Here is a 17,143-nt window from a genome sequence, read left to right on the forward strand (position 1 = left end):
GGAACAGAGGTGGGCTTTGAGTTGTTCAGGGCACCTTCCCCAAGGCTGGCAGGGGTGAAGGAGGGGCAGAGCCTGGGACAGATGAACAGCCCTCGGCCAGCTGAGGAGTGCCCCACAGTGATAGGCTGCTTAAGGAACAGCCATCTCACCTGAGCCCATGCCTTTAGGTACACTGCTTGACGATATATCCGGAAACCAGTCCTGTGTGCCAGTCAACCAGTGCCCCTGCATGCTCAATGGTATGGTCTATGGCCCTGGGGAGATCACAAAGACAGCCTGTCAAACCTGGTGAGTATAGAAAACAAGTTCTGCTGGCGTGGAGCCCAGGGAGGGATGCTGTTTACCTTGGCCTTCACAATACCCTACCCGAATGTCCACCTGCAGCCAGTGTACCATGGGCCACTGGACATGCACAAAGCAGCCGTGTCCTGGCCACTGCTCCCTAGAAGGTGGCTCCTTTGTCACCACATTCGACGCCAGACCCTACCGCTTCCATGGCACCTGCACCTACACTCTTCTCCAGGTAGGGGGAACCCTAGGGCTAGGGAAAAGGGAACAATCCAGCCATGCCTGACCTATTCACCTTCCCAGAGCCCACAGCTCCCCAGTGAAGGCACCCTCATGGCTGTGTATGACAAGTCGGGTTACTCGCACTCAGAGACCTCCCTAGTGGCCATCATGTATCTGTCCAAGAAGGTAAGGCTACCTGCCCTGAGTCAAGCATGTGCTATGCCCCACTGCCTGCAGGCCAGCATCTGGCTCCTGCTTCTCTTACCTCCTATTGCCACTCTGTCCCTCCAGGACAAAATTGTCATCTCAGTAGATGAAGTGATCACCAACAACGGGGACACCAAATTGCTGCCATACAAGACACGTAAGTCCTTCTGGGGCCAGCACTGGGAACCCTGTGTTTCCACATCTTTGGGGCATGGCAGCAGGGACAGCCTTCTTAGCCCTGAAATCTTGCAGACAACATCACCATCTTCAGGCAGACATCCACCCACCTCCAGATGGCTACCACCTTCGGGCTGGAACTTGTGTTCCAGATGCAGCCTGTCTTCCAGGTGTACATTACAGTCGGGCCCCAGTTCAAAGGCCAGACCAGAGGTGAGTACTGTCCTGCTGGTCACTCCTAGAGTCAGCCTGGCTGTCTCCTCTCTGCTGCAGCTAGATGCAGAGGGGACCCACGAGTGCCTTATACTGACTTTCCACATCCAGGAAAACTGTAGTTCCAACCATATAAGGCCGGTGCTAATTAATCAAAGGGGCACAGCTGGAGAGGGGAGAGCTTTTGGGTATATGGAGAACTGGAGGGGAGGGCCAGGATTCAGTTGCTCACAAATTCCACCCACACAGGGCTCTGCGGCAATTTCAATGGAGACACAACAGACGATTTCACAACCAGCATGGGTATTGATGAAGGCACTGCCTCACTCTTTGTGGACTCTTGGCGTGCTGGGAACTGTCCAGCTGCCCTAGAGCGTGAGATGGACCCCTGCTCCATGAGCCAGCTCAACAGTGAGTTCCCTGAGTCCCCTACACTTTCAGACCTAAGCCCATTGGGATGGGAACAGGACACCCACAGCTACACCTGTTGTCTCCAGAGGTGTGTGCAGAGACCCACTGCTCCATGCTGCTGAAGAAGGGCAGTGTGTTTGAGAAGTGCCACAGTGCAGTGAACCCCCAGCCCTTCTACAAGGTGGGTCCAGTGGGCATCTGAGGAGGAGATGAGGGGAGACGGTGGCAGAAGATGCAGCCCTAGACACCTGGGTGCCCCCCCTTTCCCACAGAGATGTGTGTACCAGGCCTGCAACTACGAGGAGACCTTCCCTCACATCTGTTCTGCACTGGGGGCCTATGCCCATGCCTGCTCTGCCCGCGGCATCCTGCTCTGGGGCTGGAGGAACAGTGTGGACAACTGTAGTAAGTGCTGACTGTGGTGAGAAGAGTGAAGGGTCAGAAGAGGCAGGGTTGAGGGCTTAGGAGTGATGTGAGCCTAGACCACAACAAGGCTCCCATGGTCAGCTTGAGGGGTCCTAGGGGGCCTTAACTTCTGCTTAGCCATTCCTCTGCCTGCTAGTCACCACATCCCCAAGCCCCAGACCCTCCCCACACACAGCTTCCTGTCCTGAGGATATGACCCCTACATTCCCACAGCTGTGCCTTGCACTGGCAACCGCACATTCAGCTATGATAGCCAGGCCTGTGATCGTACCTGCCTGTCTCTGTCGGACCGTGAGACGGAGTGTCATGTGAGTCCTGTGCCAGTGGATGGCTGCAACTGTCCTGAGGGCACCTACTTGAACCACAAGGCAGAATGTGTGCACAAGGCCCAGTGCCCCTGTCTGCTGGATGACTACAAGTTTGTCCAAGCTGATCAGTCAACCATGATCAACGGGGTCATATGGTATGGAGGGAAGGGCTGGGCAAGGCCTGGTGAGGGAAGGGCCTGCACACCTGTGCGCTCATATGTCCCTGTCCCTTTCTCATAGTCACTGCATCAATGGGCGCCTGAGCTGTCCACGGCAAGCGGAGATGTTCTTTGGTAAGTGCATAGCAGGGAATGGCCATAAGGCCCTGTAGAGAAGGCCCTGCAACCCCCTGTGCCCCCCAGTCCACCTGACCTGTCTTCTTCCTCCCTGTAGCATCCTGCCCAGAGCCCAAGACCTTCCAGTCCTGCAGCCAGTCGTCAGAGGACAAGTTCGGAGCTGCGTGTGCCCCCACGTGCCAGATGCTGGCCACAGGCATTGACTGTGTAAGAAGCAGGATGGAGAGGGTTTCTACAAGTCTCCAGGAGCCAGGGCAGGGCAGGACCATGCTGCAACTAGTAGTGTCCCTCTAGTTATGTCTCTGTCTCAATAGCTAGTACTGGAGGTTGAGTCAGGAGCTGATTGGTAGCTAGGCAGTTGGAGGACAGGGTTTTTGTCTGTGGGATTCTTTGAGGATATGGACTGGCTCCCAGCCTGGGAACTATAGCCACATGTCCCTGTGCATGTGGCCTCCTCGCCCCCAACACACTGGAAACATTACAGGAAGGGTGGCTTCTCTAGGAGTAAAACTCAGCTGCCCACAGAGAACTTAGAGAACAAAAGAAAAGGCACGGGTAGTCTCAAGGGGGCTGGAGCTGTGATAGAGGAGTGCTGAGGAGCTACAAACACTGCCTCCCCACCAGGTGCCCACCAAGTGTGAGTCCGGCTGCGTCTGTCCTAAGGGGCTCTATGAGAACAGCGACGGGCAGTGTGTGCCTGCAGAGGAATGCCCATGTGACTATGCAGGGGTGTCCTACCCTGGTGGTTTTGAGCTCCATACAGACTGTAAGACATGGTAGGTCATGAACACTGAGACCCCTAGGGCTATCTGGGCAGGCAAAGATGCCCAAAAAGAAGTTGTCCCAGAGTAGGGCTCCCAGAGGTGGGGAATCCTAGGATCACAGCCCAATCAGTCTCCCTGTGTAGAAAGACTGCCTCTAACGACTCCTTACTTCCATCTCCCCAGCACCTGCTCACAGGGAAGGTGGACCTGCCAGCTTAGCACACAATGTCCATCCACCTGTGTCCTCTACGGCGAAGGCCACATCATAACTTTTGATGGACAACGCTTTGTGTTTGATGGCGACTGCGAATACACATTGGCCACGGTAACCACTGAGCCCAGAACCAAAGGCTGAAAGAAACCTGAGGGGGGACCACGAGGGCTTCTCCTCAACTCCCTTTCCCTGCAGGATGACTGTGGGACCAACAGCTCACAGCCTACCTTCAAGGTCTTGACAGAGAATGTCATCTGTGGGAAGTCCGGAGTCACCTGCTCCAGAGCCATCAAGATTTCCCTGGGTGTGAGTGGCTGTGACCCCAAGGGTGGGAGAGGGCTGGTTTTATTTTGATCATCGGCTCCCAGGTCTCTCTGGCTTCCACCTGAACACCCTCCCACCATCCCTCCTCATTTGTACGACAGGAAGAGGTGGCCGAGGATTGGTGGTCAGCTAGGTGGTTACACACTCAGGACTAGTGGTCACATTGTCTCCAACAGTTTCCCAGGGCTGTATAGCATTTCCTTGGGCAGAAAGAAAGCTGCTCTCCAGGAAGCCGAATCTGTTTCCACATGTCTAGAACCTTCTATCCAGCGCTGGCTCCCACATGTCTTTCATTGTTGTTTTGAGACAGGGTCTCATGTAGGCAGGGCTGGTCTCAAGTTTATCATGCATTTTAGCCTGGCTTTGAACTAATCCTCACAGAGATGGAAATCTATTATGTTGGATTACACCTCTCCCTTCCAAATACTCGTTATCAATTGATCTGGGTACTGGGGTGGGCAGGAAAAGAAAGCAGGATGACAACCCTCCCCCCATCCAGGGGCTCTTCATCACGATGGCAGACAGTAACTACACAGTCAGCGGGGAAGAGCCCCTGGTGCACCTGCAAGTGAAGCCTAGCCCCCTGAATCTTGTCCTGGACATAGACATCCCTGGAAGGCTCAACCTGACACTCGTATGGAACAAGCACATGAGTGTCTCTATCAAGATCCGCCGCGCTACCCAGGTACCGCACGCTTGCCAGCAAACCAAGATCCCAGGCAGGTCCCAGCTGGTTTCTGGGTGAAGGGTCCACCATAAAGCCTGCATGACTCCCCAGCAACTATGCTCTAGCAGGATGCCCTCTGTGGCTTGTGTGGCAACGCCAATGGGAACATGAAAGATGACTTCGAAACACGTAGCAAGTATGTGGCGTCCAACGAACTGGAATTTGTGAATTCGTGGAAGGAAAGCCCACTGTGTGGGGATGCGAGTTACACGGTGGATCCCTGCAGCCTGAATACCTTCCGGCGCTCCTGGGCGGAACGAAAATGCAACATTATCAACAGCCAGACCTTTGCTGCCTGCCACAGCAAGGTGGGTCCTGTCCTCCAAGACAGGGACATCAGACACAGTCCTCCTACTATGGGGCTCCAGGATGGCAGGAGGTTATCAGGTGTGAGGAAAACGCAGCACCTGAGGCCAGGGTCACCCACAAGCCAGAGCTGATAAGCAGTGTCCAGACCTTTGCCCACCAGAGGACCATAGCAGATAAGACAGTGAGTAAAAGTGTCACTCCAGGCAGACAGCTGGCTGCTCTGGGATACACAGCCCAGAGATGAGATATTCAGTTGTAAGTGGCCCAGCCATGGGCAGAGGTGAGCTTTTTGAACTCAGAGCATTTTGTATAGCCCCTGATCTTTGGTGCTCAGAAAGACTGGCCGGGCGTGGTGGCGCACGCCTTTAATCCCAGCACTCGGGAGGCAGAGGCAGGTGGATTTCTGAGTTCGAGGCCAGCCTGGTCTACAAAGTGAGTTCCAGGACAGTCAGGGCTATACAGAGAAACCCTGTCTCGAAAAACCAAAAAAAAAAAAAAAAAAAAAAAGAAAGACTGACAGGAGACTACTCCATGTGGGGCAAAGTACCTATAGCCAGGGGCCATCTGGGATGTCTGAAGGGCTGGAGAAGGGAGCAGAGACCTTGAAACAATAAGACATGCAAGCAAGAGATACCCAGCCTGGGTTTGCCCCAGCAGGGTTGAGTGAGCACCAATGACATTGGAAAGTGGCAGCCAATGAGAACTGTAGCTTACACTAGATGTCTCTCAGAGTACCAGGATACGTATCTGCACCCAAAGCCTATGCCCCAAGGCAACAAAGTCTAAACTCTACCTTGCCACCACCGCAGCAGCCAAATGCCAACATGGCACCCTCCACTCCACAGGTATACCACCTGCCCTACTATGAGGCCTGCGTGCGTGACGCCTGTGGGTGTGACACGGGCGGGGACTGCGAATGTCTGTGTGATGCAGTGGCTGCCTATGCCAAGGCCTGTCTGGACAAGGGCGTGTGTGTGGACTGGAGAACCCCAGACTTCTGCCGTGAGTGTCTCACCCCATGCCCAAAACTGTTCCACCTAGGGAATTACCCCAGAAGCCTCTCCAGGTAGGAACCAGGCTGTACCCCTACAGGGCAACCTTGGGTAACCAGCTATTCCCCAGGCTCTCCTCTCCCAGACCCAAGAGGAGGCCTCCAAGAGACCCCAAGCCCTTCATACTGGCACGGAGGCCTTAATGCCTACTGATGTGCATCCTTCCTCTCAGCCATCTACTGTGACTTCTACAACACCCACACATTAGTGGGTGAGAATGAATACCAGTATGCTCAGGAGTCCAACTGCACGTGGCACTACCAGCCCTGTCTCTGCCCTGGCAGCCTAGGAAGCTTCCCGAACACCAACACAGAAGGTATGAGGCACTGGCACACACATGCTATGCCATGCATGCGGCTTTTACTCATTCAGTCATTCACAGGTCCATCCATCCATTCATGCAGAAAACGATTCATAATGCGTTCGTTCGTTCATTCATTCATTGGTACACAGATCCACTCTTCGGCGTTCATTCACCCACATTCCTCAGCACACTTTGACCCCTATGCACACTCATCCACGCACACACTCATCCACTCAGCAAATACACTGAGTTCCAGGCCCCGTTTTCAACTGGGGACCTGGCCTCACACAAACTAGCCGTGTTCTCTGGCCTGGGAAAGATCCTTAAAAACCAAAATAAGGAATTAAGAGAACTGTCAGATGACCTGCCTGCCACATTGGAAGTTAAAACGGGAACCCCATAGCTAGATGGAAGGCTGCTGCTCTGGAAAGTCTCTGGCAGAGGGGAAGACAGGAGGGGGCAGGAGCTGGGATAGAGGCAGGGCTCTCCGTCTCATAAAGAGCAATAAGGCCAGTCACAGGGGTGCATGACTTTAGCCCCAGCACTCAGGAGGCAGAGGCAGGTGAATCTTTGTAATTTCAAGACCAGTCTGGGCTACATGATTAGTTTCAGGTCAGCTAGAGCTCCATTAGTGAGATATCTCAAATAATATATAAATGCAATTAAGACATAGGAACCAGGAGCCTGGGAAGCAAAGATAGAAAGGGCAGAGTTCTAGAGACCAGTAGGTGACTTCAGAAGCTGGTGTGAAGTGAGAGGAGGGAGGAGGGAGGTGGCGGTATGAGGGTCAGATAGGGAGCACAGCACAGCAGTGCTCCCTGCAGGCAGGTGGGGCAGGTGGGTGTGAAAGGAGTGCTGAGCCTTCCCCTTTTCCACCCCAGGCTGTTACAACTGCTCCCAGAATGAGTACTTCGACCACAGTGAAGGGACCTGTGTACCCTGTGGTAAGTCCAGCAGATGCTCTCACCACCAGCTAGCACAGCCCTTGGGTAGCATGTGTCTGGAGCTGTCCAGCCCTAGTAACTCCTTCCTAGATCCTCTCCCTCAGGACACTGACATACTGGCTCAAACAGTGTCCTAGGATACCGCAGAAACAAAAATGCAGTGTTGGACCCCTTGGCCTCTGCTCTATTCCCCAGCCCAGCCACTACTTAGCCACAACCTTAGGGCAGAATGCCCCAAACCAGGAACATAGCACAGTACATATGAAGGACTATGAGCTTAAACTGAACAGCCAGGGTACTTGGATAAACAATGGGAATTTTCTTAGGAACCCAGCCCTACACATTGGCATGACACCAGCCCGGCCATGGCACCTTGACTGGCCCCCTACTCTCCCTGCTAGGCTGACAAAGGAGAGAGGGAAAGAGGCAGGAGAGGGGTGGGCCAGGTTGGGGAGAAGCTTCATAGGTGGCTATCCCTGACAATACCCGCCCTTCTCTTACAGCACCACCCACTACCACACCACCGCCAACCACCACAGGTGATTGCTCACCCACTTGGTACCACAGGATGAAGGCTTCTTACCCAGGGCTCACCCTAGCTCCAATGGACAGCCCTCCCCACCCCACCAGTCCAGCTTCTACATCTACCGGGCCCTGGGAGGGTGGGTAATGTACCACGAAGTCCTAGGTCACAAGGTCAAGAGCATACAAAGCTTAGCTCCCGGTCAGCCATTGATTCTGGCCACTTGACTCACTTGACTGAGCAGGAAGCAGGGCCTCACCAGGTAAGACTACCAGAAATCCATGCTGCCTTTGTAGGTTCCTGAGCCATCCTCTACCTTTTGCCTAGTCCCTCAGCAGGCAGATCTGTCTCTCCCTGAGGGACTCTAGAGCCAGATTCTGCCCATCCATGAGCTCACATTTGCTGTACACAGGTTCACAGCCTACCACGGAAACCACCATCAGCACTGAGTTTCACAGTTCCACCTCTGCAAACACACCTGTGGCCCCCTCCTACCTGCCAGGTCTTCCGACCCCACCACCTTCAGCCCCGTCCTTCACTGAGGAACTAACAGTCTGGACCACCCCCAAGGAATCCACAGTCTCCTCGGGAGGTAAAAATGGAGTGAGGAGCATAGTAGAACTCTAGGCTATGGAGGGTTACTACTGATGGCCTTCACACTGAGATAGGCCTGAGGCAGTGTCTCAGCACAGAAGTCACTGTACATGAAAGGCAGGATGAAGATTTTTCTGAAAACCTAGTTAACAACTCAAGCTGGTCACTCAAGGTGGCCATTCCAGGCTGTCTAACACTTCCAATAGAATATACACGGGAACTGCTGGGCCTCTACCCTGCAGTCCACCCTGCTCACACACCAAGCAATCCTAGATGCTGCTAGGAATGCTGAGGTGCTGAGGAGAGACAAACATCCTTCCAAAGAGCTGACGTGTGAGTAGAGAATTGAGAACCCGTGTCACAGCCCTGAGGTGAGCCTACCCCAGACAGACAGACTCCTGCAGGATGGGGAAGGGACAATAGAGGTGTTCATCAAACTATAAAGAGCTAATAAGTGTCCTGAGGGCAGGAGCAAAACGCAGGGGACTTGAACATGCAACTGGGAGAAGCAGGTGGGAAAAGATGTTGCCACTACTTCCCTCTGCAGAATACCCTCAAACCACCATGGCTGCCACACCTCCGACATCACCTTTGCCTCCTACATCCATACCGAAGTCAACACCCACAGGGCTCCCAGTGACACAGGCCACATCCAAGCCCACAGCATCTTCCCTCAGCTCATCTACGAAGACCACAGCTGAGTTAACAGAGAGTACCACAGTGACCTTGCTAACCTTAATGCCTGGGATGTCTACCAGCCAAGGTGAGTCAAGGCCAGTGGGAAGCCAGGGCACTCAAGCCACGATTGACTCCCACCCTCAGTATAGCACATCCAACTTAGGAGGAGGGCTGTATATTTAAGGAATGAGGGAGAAGGGGGAACAAATGGGGCAGACAGAAAGCAGAAAGAGGGGGAAACATCCTGGCTCCCAGCCACATCTCAGGACATAGGACAGGCAGGTACAAGAGAAAAGACCTACGTCAAGGTAAGTACACAGGAAGGAAGGGTAGAACCGCAGGAATATTTACCAAAGAGAACTAAGTGCCTCAGCAAGTGGGCAACTCTCAGGCAATCAATCTACCATGGTTAGCAAGCAGAGAGAAAATCCAAGTCCAGGAACGTAGCACAGCACATATAAAGGACTGTGAGTTTAAACTAAACATTATTCACTGCCATGACCCACAGTGACATCAGCCCAACAGGAGAGTCACCATTCAGCCACAACAAGCCATGCAACTGAGACCACAGAGCTACCTCTCTCAGGAAAGACTACCCTGGCCACGCCTCAAGCAGGGCCAAGCAGTAGTTTCCCACCACCTCATACAAGTACTTCGACCCAAAACACAGCATCTCAAACCGATCCCTCACTCGTGACAGGGAGCACCCACTCTCTACCCACCATTTCTTTCCCCAGTACAAAACACTCGACAAATGTTCCTTCAGAAACATCTACCCAGACAACAACGACTTTTGCAAGCACTCACAATTCACGAGCGTCTGTAAACCCAACCTTTTCTATCTCAGAGGGGACACCAACATCGAAGATTCCCGTGACCCAGACTACCACACACAGGGTTCCACCCCCTTCTACAACAAACCAATCTACTACCATGTTTCAAACCACGACTGTCCAGGAAGCAGAAATAACACACACGTTAGCCCCGAGTACTTATACAACCAACGACATAACTAAAACCCAAAACTTGTTCTCCACAGATAAGACCTCAGCATCCTACACGACGCAAGATCAGTCCACATCGTTCCACCTCACGACGATATCCAATTGGCCCACCAACGGAGTGAGTGGTACCCCTGGGGTCCACACATCCTCAGGCACACCTAGCAGTACCCATGCACCACACATCACATACACTGCACCCACACATGTGGTCTCCAGCACCACACACACCACAGATCCCCCGTTGGGAACATCTGTGCGAACAACCATCAACTTCCCTACACTATCAGCTTCTCAGACATCTTTGGTCACACCACACCCAGGACTATCAACCTCTTCCATGCCAACAACTTCAGAGATACTGAAGACACCAACAAGCCCACAAATTGTCTCCTCAGCTTCTCCAAAAACGATTTTTAGCACCATTCATCCTAAAACTACATTGGAGGCCACAAGCCCACAACATACAGCACCCCTTATCACTTCTATAACCAACTCAATCACTCAAGATCAAAGCTCTTTCTCCACAGACAAAACCTATACTTCCCACCAGTCTCAGCCTTCCACCATGACTGCTCATCAGTCTAGATCAGTTCCAACTGTAACCACCTCAACCAAGTCCACCATGGCTGTAACTGGTACTCCACCAGTCCACACCACCTCAGGCACAACTAGCAGCCCTCAGACTCCACGCACCACAGACCCTTCATCCACTGTTGCTGTCTCCAACACAAAACATACCACAGGTGTCTCTTTGGAAACATCTGTGCAGACCACCATTGCCTCCCCAACACCATCAGCTCATCAGACCTCGTTGGCCACACACTTTCCCTTTTCTTCAACCTCTTCTGTGACACCAACTTCTGAGGTAACTATCACCCCAACACCCCAACACACACTTTCATCAGCCTCTACCACCACAAACACGGGAAACATTCTTCCAACCACCATGGGACAAACTGGGTCTCCTCATACATCCGTACCTGTCATTTATACAACCAGCGCCATCACTCAAACCAAAAGCTCATTCTCCACAGACAGGACATCCACCTCCACCTCAGCCCCCCACCTCTCAGAAACTTCTGCAGTCACTGCCCATCAATCTACACCAACTGCAGTTAGTGCCAGCTCAATTGAGCCAACCGTGAGTTCAACTGGCACACCTGTGGTCCACACCACCTCAGGAACAACTAGCAGTCCTCAGACTCCACACACCACACACCCTTCAACCACTGTGGCTGTGTCTGGGACAGTACACACCACAGGTCTCCCCTCAGGAACATCCATGCAGACCACCACCAACTTCCCAACCCATTCAGGTCCTCAGAGCCCACTGTCCACCCATCTCCCATTATTTTCAACCTTATCTGTGACACCAACCACTGAGGGACTTAACACCCCAACCAGCCCACACTCCCTATCACCGGCCTCTACCTCCATGCCACTGATGACTGTCCTTCCAACCACCCTGGAAGGCACAAGGCCACCTCATACATCAGTACCTGTCACGTATACAACCACCGCTGCCACACAAACCAAGAGCTCGTTCTCCACAGACAGGACCTCTACACCCCATCTCTCAGAATCTTCCCCAGTGACACCCACTCAATCAACACCAATTCCAGCTACTACCAACTCACCTATGTCCTCTGTGGGTCTAACTGGTACCTCAGTGGTCCACACCACCTCAGGCACAACTAGCAGCCCTCAGACTCCACGCACCACACACTCTTCATCCACTGTTGCTGTCTCCAACACAAAACATACCACAGGTGTCTCTTTGGAAACATCTGTGCAGACCACCATTGCCTCCCCAACACCATCAGCTCCTCAGACCTCGTTGGCCACACACCTTCCCTTTTCTTCAACCTCCTCTGTGACACCAACTTCTGAGGTAACTATCACCCCAACACCCCAACACACACTTTCATCAGCCTCTACCACCACAAACACGGGAAACATTCTTCCAACCACCATGGGACAAACTGGGTCTCCTCATACATCCGTACCTGTCATTTATACAACCAGCGCCATCACTCAAACCAAAAGCTCATTCTCCACAGACAGGACATCCACCTCCACCTCAGCCCCCCACCTCTCAGAAACTTCTGCAGTCACTGCCCATCAATCTACACCAACTGCAGTTAGTGCCAGCTCAATTGAGCCAACCGTGAGTTCAACTGGCACACCTGTGGTCCACACCACCTCAGGAACAACTAGCAGTCCTCAGACTCCACACACCACACACCCTTCAACCACTGTGGCTGTGTCTGGGACAGTACACACCACAGGTCTCCCCTCAGGAACATCCATGCAGACCACCACCAACTTCCCAACCCATTCAGGTCCTCAGAGCCCACTGTCCACCCATCTCCCATTATTTTCAACCTTATCTGTGACACCAACCACTGAGGGACTTAACACCCCAACCAGCCCACACTCCCTATCACCGGCCTCTACCTCCATGCCACTGATGACTGTCCTTCCAACCACCCTGGAAGGCACAAGGCCACCTCATACATCAGTACCTGTCACGTATACAACCACCGCTGCCACACAAACCAAGAGCTCGTTCTCCACAGACAGGACCTCTACACCCCATCTCTCAGAATCTTCCCCAGTGACATCCACTCAATCAACACCAATTCCAGCTACTACCAACTCACCTATGTCCTCTGTGGGTCTAACTGGTACCTCAGTGGTCCACACCACCTCAGGCACAACTAGCAGCCCTCAGACTCCACGCACCACACACTCTTCATCCACTGTTGCTGTCTCCAACACAAAACATACCACAGGTGTCTCTTTGGAAACATCTGTGCAGACCACCATTGCCTCCCCAACACCATCAGCTCCTCAGACCTCGTTGGCCACACACCTTCCCTTTTCTTCAACCTCCTCTGTGACACCAACTTCTGAGGTAACTATCACCCCAACACCCCAACACACACTTTCATCAGCCTCTACCACCACAAACACGGGAAACATTCTTCCAACCACCATGGGACAAACTGGGTCTCCTCATACATCCGTACCTGTCATTTATACAACCAGCGCCATCACTCAAACCAAAAGCTCATTCTCCACAGACAGGACATCCACCTCCACCTCAGCCCCCCACCTCTCAGAAACTTCTGCAGTCACTGCCCATCAATCTACACCAACTGCAGTTAGTGCCAGCTCAATTGAGCCAACCGTGAGTTCAACTGGCACACCTGTGGTCCACACCACCTCAGGAACAACTAGCAGTCCTCAGACTCCACACACCACACACCCTTCAACCACTGTGGCTGTGTCTGGGACAGTACACACCACAGGTCTCCCCTCAGGAACATCCATGCAGACCACCACCAACTTCCCAACCCATTCAGGTCCTCAGAGCCCACTGTCCACCCATCTCCCATTATTTTCAACCTTATCTGTGACACCAACCACTGAGGGACTTAACACCCCAACCAGCCCACACTCCCTATCACCGGCCTCTACCTCCATGCCACTGATGACTGTCCTTCCAACCACCCTGGAAGGCACAAGGCCACCTCATACATCAGTACCTGTCACGTATACAACCACCGCTGCCACACAAACCAAGAGCTCGTTCTCCACAGACAGGACCTCTACACCCCATCTCTCAGAATCTTCCCCAGTGACACCCACTCAATCAACACCAATTCCAGCTACTACCAACTCACCTATGTCCACTGTGGGTCTAACTGGTACCTCAGTGGTCCACACCACCTCAGGCACAACTAGCAGCCCTCAGACTCCACGCACCACACACCCTTCATCCACTGTTGCTGTCTCCAACACAAAACATACCACAGGTGTCTCTTTGGAAACATCTGTGCAGACCACCATTGCCTCCCCAACACCATCAGCTCCTCAGACCTCGTTGGCCACACACCTTCCCTTTTCTTCAACCTCCTCTGTGACACCAACTTCTGAGGTAACTATCACCCCAACACCCCAACACACACTTTCATCAGCCTCTACCACCACAAACTCGGGAAACATTCTTCCAACCACCATGGGACAAACTGGGTCTCCTCATACATCCGTACCTGTCATTTATACAACCAGCGCCATCACTCAAACCAAAAGCTCATTCTCCACAGACAGGACATCCACCTCCACCTCAGCCCCCCACCTCTCAGAAACTTCTGCAGTCACTGCCCATCAATCTACACCAACTGCAGTTAGTGCCAACTCAATTAAGCCAACCGTGAGTTCAACTGGCACACCTGTGGTCCACACCACCTCAGGAACAACTAGCAGTCCTCAGACTCCACACACCACACACCCTTCAACCACTGTGGCTGTGTCTGGGACAGTACACACCACAGGTCTCCCCTCAGGAACATCCATGCAGACCACCACCAACTTCCCAACCCATTCAGGTCCTCAGAGCCCACTGTCCACCCATCTCCCATTATTTTCAACCTTATCTGTGACACCAACCACTGAGGGACTTAACACCCCAACCAGCCCACACTCCCTATCACCGGCCTCTACCTCCATGCCACTGATGACTGTCCTTCCAACCACCCTGGAAGGCACAAGGCCACTTCATACATCAGTACCTGTCACGTATACAACCACCGCTGCCACACAAACCAAGAGCTCGTTCTCCACAGACAGGACCTCTACACCCCATCTCTCAGAATCTTCCCCAGTGACACCCACTCAATCAACAATTCCAGCTACTACCAACTCACCTATGACCACTGTGGGTCTAACTGGTACCTCAGTGGTCCACACCACCTCAGGCACAACTAGCAGCCCTCAGACTCCACGCACCACACACCCTTCATCCACTGTTGCTGTCTCCAACACAAAACATACCACAGGTGTCTCTTTGGAAACATCTGTGCAGACCACCATTGCCTCCCCAACACCATCAGCTCCTCAGACCTCGTTGGCCACACACCTTCCCTTTTCTTCAACCTCCTCTGTGACACCAACTTCTGAGGTAACTATCACCCCAACACCCCAACACACACTTTCATCAGCCTCTACCACCACAAACACGGGAAACATTCTTCCAACTACCATGGGACAAACTGGGTCTCCTCATACATCCGTACCTGTCATTTATACAACCAGCGCCATCACTCAAACCAAAAGCTCATTCTCCACAGACAGGACATCCACCTCCACCTCAGCCCCCCACCTCTCAGAAACTTCTGCAGTCACTGCCCATCAATCTACACCAACTGCAGTTAGTGCCAGCTCAATTAAGCCAACCGTGAGTTCAACTGGCACACCTGTGGTCCACACCACCTCAGGAACAACTAGCAGTCCTCAGACTCCACACACCACACACCCTTCAACCACTGTGGCTGTGTCTGGGACAGTACACACCACAGGTCTCCCCTCAGGAACATCCATGCAGACCACCACCAACTTCCCAACCCATTCAGGTCCTCAGAGCCCACTGTCCACCCATCTCCCATTATTTTCAACCTTATCTGTGACACCAACCACTGAGGGACTTAACACCCCAACCAGCCCACACTCCCTATCACCGGCCTCTACCTCCATGCCACTGATGACTGTCCTTCCAACCACCCTGGAAGGCACAAGGCCACCTCATACATCAGTACCTGTCACATATACAACCACCGCTGCCACACAAACCAAGAGCTCGTTCTCCACAGACAGGACCTCTACACCCCATCTCTCAGAATCTTCCCCAGTGACATCCACTCAATCAACACCAATTCCAGCTACTACCAACTCACCTATGTCCTCTGTGGGTCTAACTGGTACCTCAGTGGTCCACACCACCTCAGGCACAACTAGCAGCCCTCAGACTCCACGCACCACACACTCTTCATCCACTGTTGCTGTCTCCAACACAAAACATACCACAGGTGTCTCTTTGGAAACATCTGTGCAGACCACCATTGCCTCCCCAACACCATCAGCTCCTCAGACCTCGTTGGCCACACACCTTCCCTTTTCTTCAACCTCCTCTGTGACACCAACTTCTGAGGTAATTATCACCCCAACACCTCAACACACACTTTCATCAGCCTCTACCACCACAAACTCGGGAAACATTCTTCCAACCACCATGGGACAAACTGGGTCTCCTCATACATCCGTACCTGTCATTTATACAACCAGCGCCATCACTCAAACCAAAAGCTCATTCTCCACAGACAGGACATCCACCTCCACCTCAGCCCCCCACCTCTCAGAAACTTCTGCAGTCACTGCCCATCAATCTACACCAACTGCAGTTAGTGCCAACTCAATTAAGCCAACCGTGAGTTCAACTGGCACACCTGTGGTCCACACCACCTCAGGAACAACTAGCAGTCCTCAGACTCCACACACCACACACCCTTCAACCACTGTGGCTGTGTCTGGGACAGTACACACCACAGGTCTCCCCTCAGGAACATCCATGCAGACCACCACCAACTTCCCAACCCATTCAGGTCCTCAGAGCCCACTGTCCACCCATCTCCCATTATTTTCAACCTTATCTGTGACACCAACCACTGAGGGACTTAACACCCCAACCAGCCCACACTCCCTATCACCGGCCTCTACCTCCATGCCACTGATGACTGTCCTTCCAACCACCCTGGAAGGCACAAGGCCACCTCATACATCAGTACCTGTCACGTATACAACCACCGCTGCCACACAAACCAAGAGCTCGTTCTCCACAGACAGGACCTCTACACCCCATCTCTCAGAATCTTCCCCAGTGACACCCACTCAATCAACACCAATTCCAGCTACTACCAACTCACCTATGTCCACTGTGGGTCTAACTGGTACCTCAGTGGTCCACACCACCTCAGGCACAACTAGCAGCCCTCAGACTCCACGCACCACACACCCTTCATCCACTGTTGCTGTCTCCAACACAAAACATACCACAGGTGTCTCTTTGGAAACATCTGTGCAGACCACCATTGCCTCCCCAACACCATCAGCTCCTCAGACCTCGTTGGCCACACACCTTCCCTTTTCTTCAACCTCCTCTGTGACACCAACTTCTGAGGTAACTATCACCCCAACACCCCAACACACACTTTCATCAGCCTCTACCACCACAAACACGGGAAACATTCTTCCAACCACCATGGGACAAACTGGGTCTCCTCATACATCCGTACCTGTCATTTATACAACCAGCGCCAT

The 17,143-nt window shown here is 52.8% G+C and overlaps 2 protein-coding genes across 2 annotated transcripts in view; one reads left to right on the forward strand and one right to left on the reverse strand.

The window, feature by feature from the left end:
- The window catches only part of Ap2a2 (adaptor related protein complex 2 subunit alpha 2), a 121,580-nt gene that overhangs the window by 22,995 nt on the left and 81,442 nt on the right, over positions 1–17,143 (reverse strand). The gene's annotated exons all lie outside the window — the stretch shown is intronic.
- The window catches only part of Muc6 (mucin 6, oligomeric mucus/gel-forming), a 30,647-nt gene that overhangs the window by 4,485 nt on the left and 9,019 nt on the right, over positions 1–17,143 (forward strand). Inside the window, exons 9-31 of the mRNA XM_085841113.1 lie at positions 168–288; positions 385–523; positions 592–696; positions 802–874; positions 970–1,107; positions 1,357–1,518; positions 1,605–1,699; positions 1,791–1,923; positions 2,158–2,407; positions 2,493–2,545; positions 2,646–2,755; positions 3,173–3,324; positions 3,496–3,637; positions 3,722–3,832; positions 4,350–4,535; positions 4,646–4,885; positions 5,732–5,888; positions 6,111–6,254; positions 7,124–7,186; positions 7,690–7,725; positions 8,122–8,301; positions 8,851–9,066; positions 10,021–10,103. Of these exons, the coding sequence (XP_085697239.1) occupies positions 168–288; positions 385–523; positions 592–696; positions 802–874; positions 970–1,107; positions 1,357–1,518; positions 1,605–1,699; positions 1,791–1,923; positions 2,158–2,407; positions 2,493–2,545; positions 2,646–2,755; positions 3,173–3,324; positions 3,496–3,637; positions 3,722–3,832; positions 4,350–4,535; positions 4,646–4,885; positions 5,732–5,888; positions 6,111–6,254; positions 7,124–7,186; positions 7,690–7,725; positions 8,122–8,301; positions 8,851–9,066; positions 10,021–10,103 (3,089 nt within the window). The remainder of the gene's footprint in view (positions 1–167; positions 289–384; positions 524–591; positions 697–801; positions 875–969; positions 1,108–1,356; positions 1,519–1,604; positions 1,700–1,790; positions 1,924–2,157; positions 2,408–2,492; positions 2,546–2,645; positions 2,756–3,172; positions 3,325–3,495; positions 3,638–3,721; positions 3,833–4,349; positions 4,536–4,645; positions 4,886–5,731; positions 5,889–6,110; positions 6,255–7,123; positions 7,187–7,689; positions 7,726–8,121; positions 8,302–8,850; positions 9,067–10,020; positions 10,104–17,143) is intronic.

The sequence above is a fragment of the Mus caroli genome, unplaced genomic scaffold (assembly GCF_978045245.1).
Source record: "Mus caroli unplaced genomic scaffold, Mus_caroli_1 scaffold_8, whole genome shotgun sequence".
NCBI lineage: Eukaryota > Metazoa > Chordata > Mammalia > Rodentia > Muridae > Mus > Mus caroli.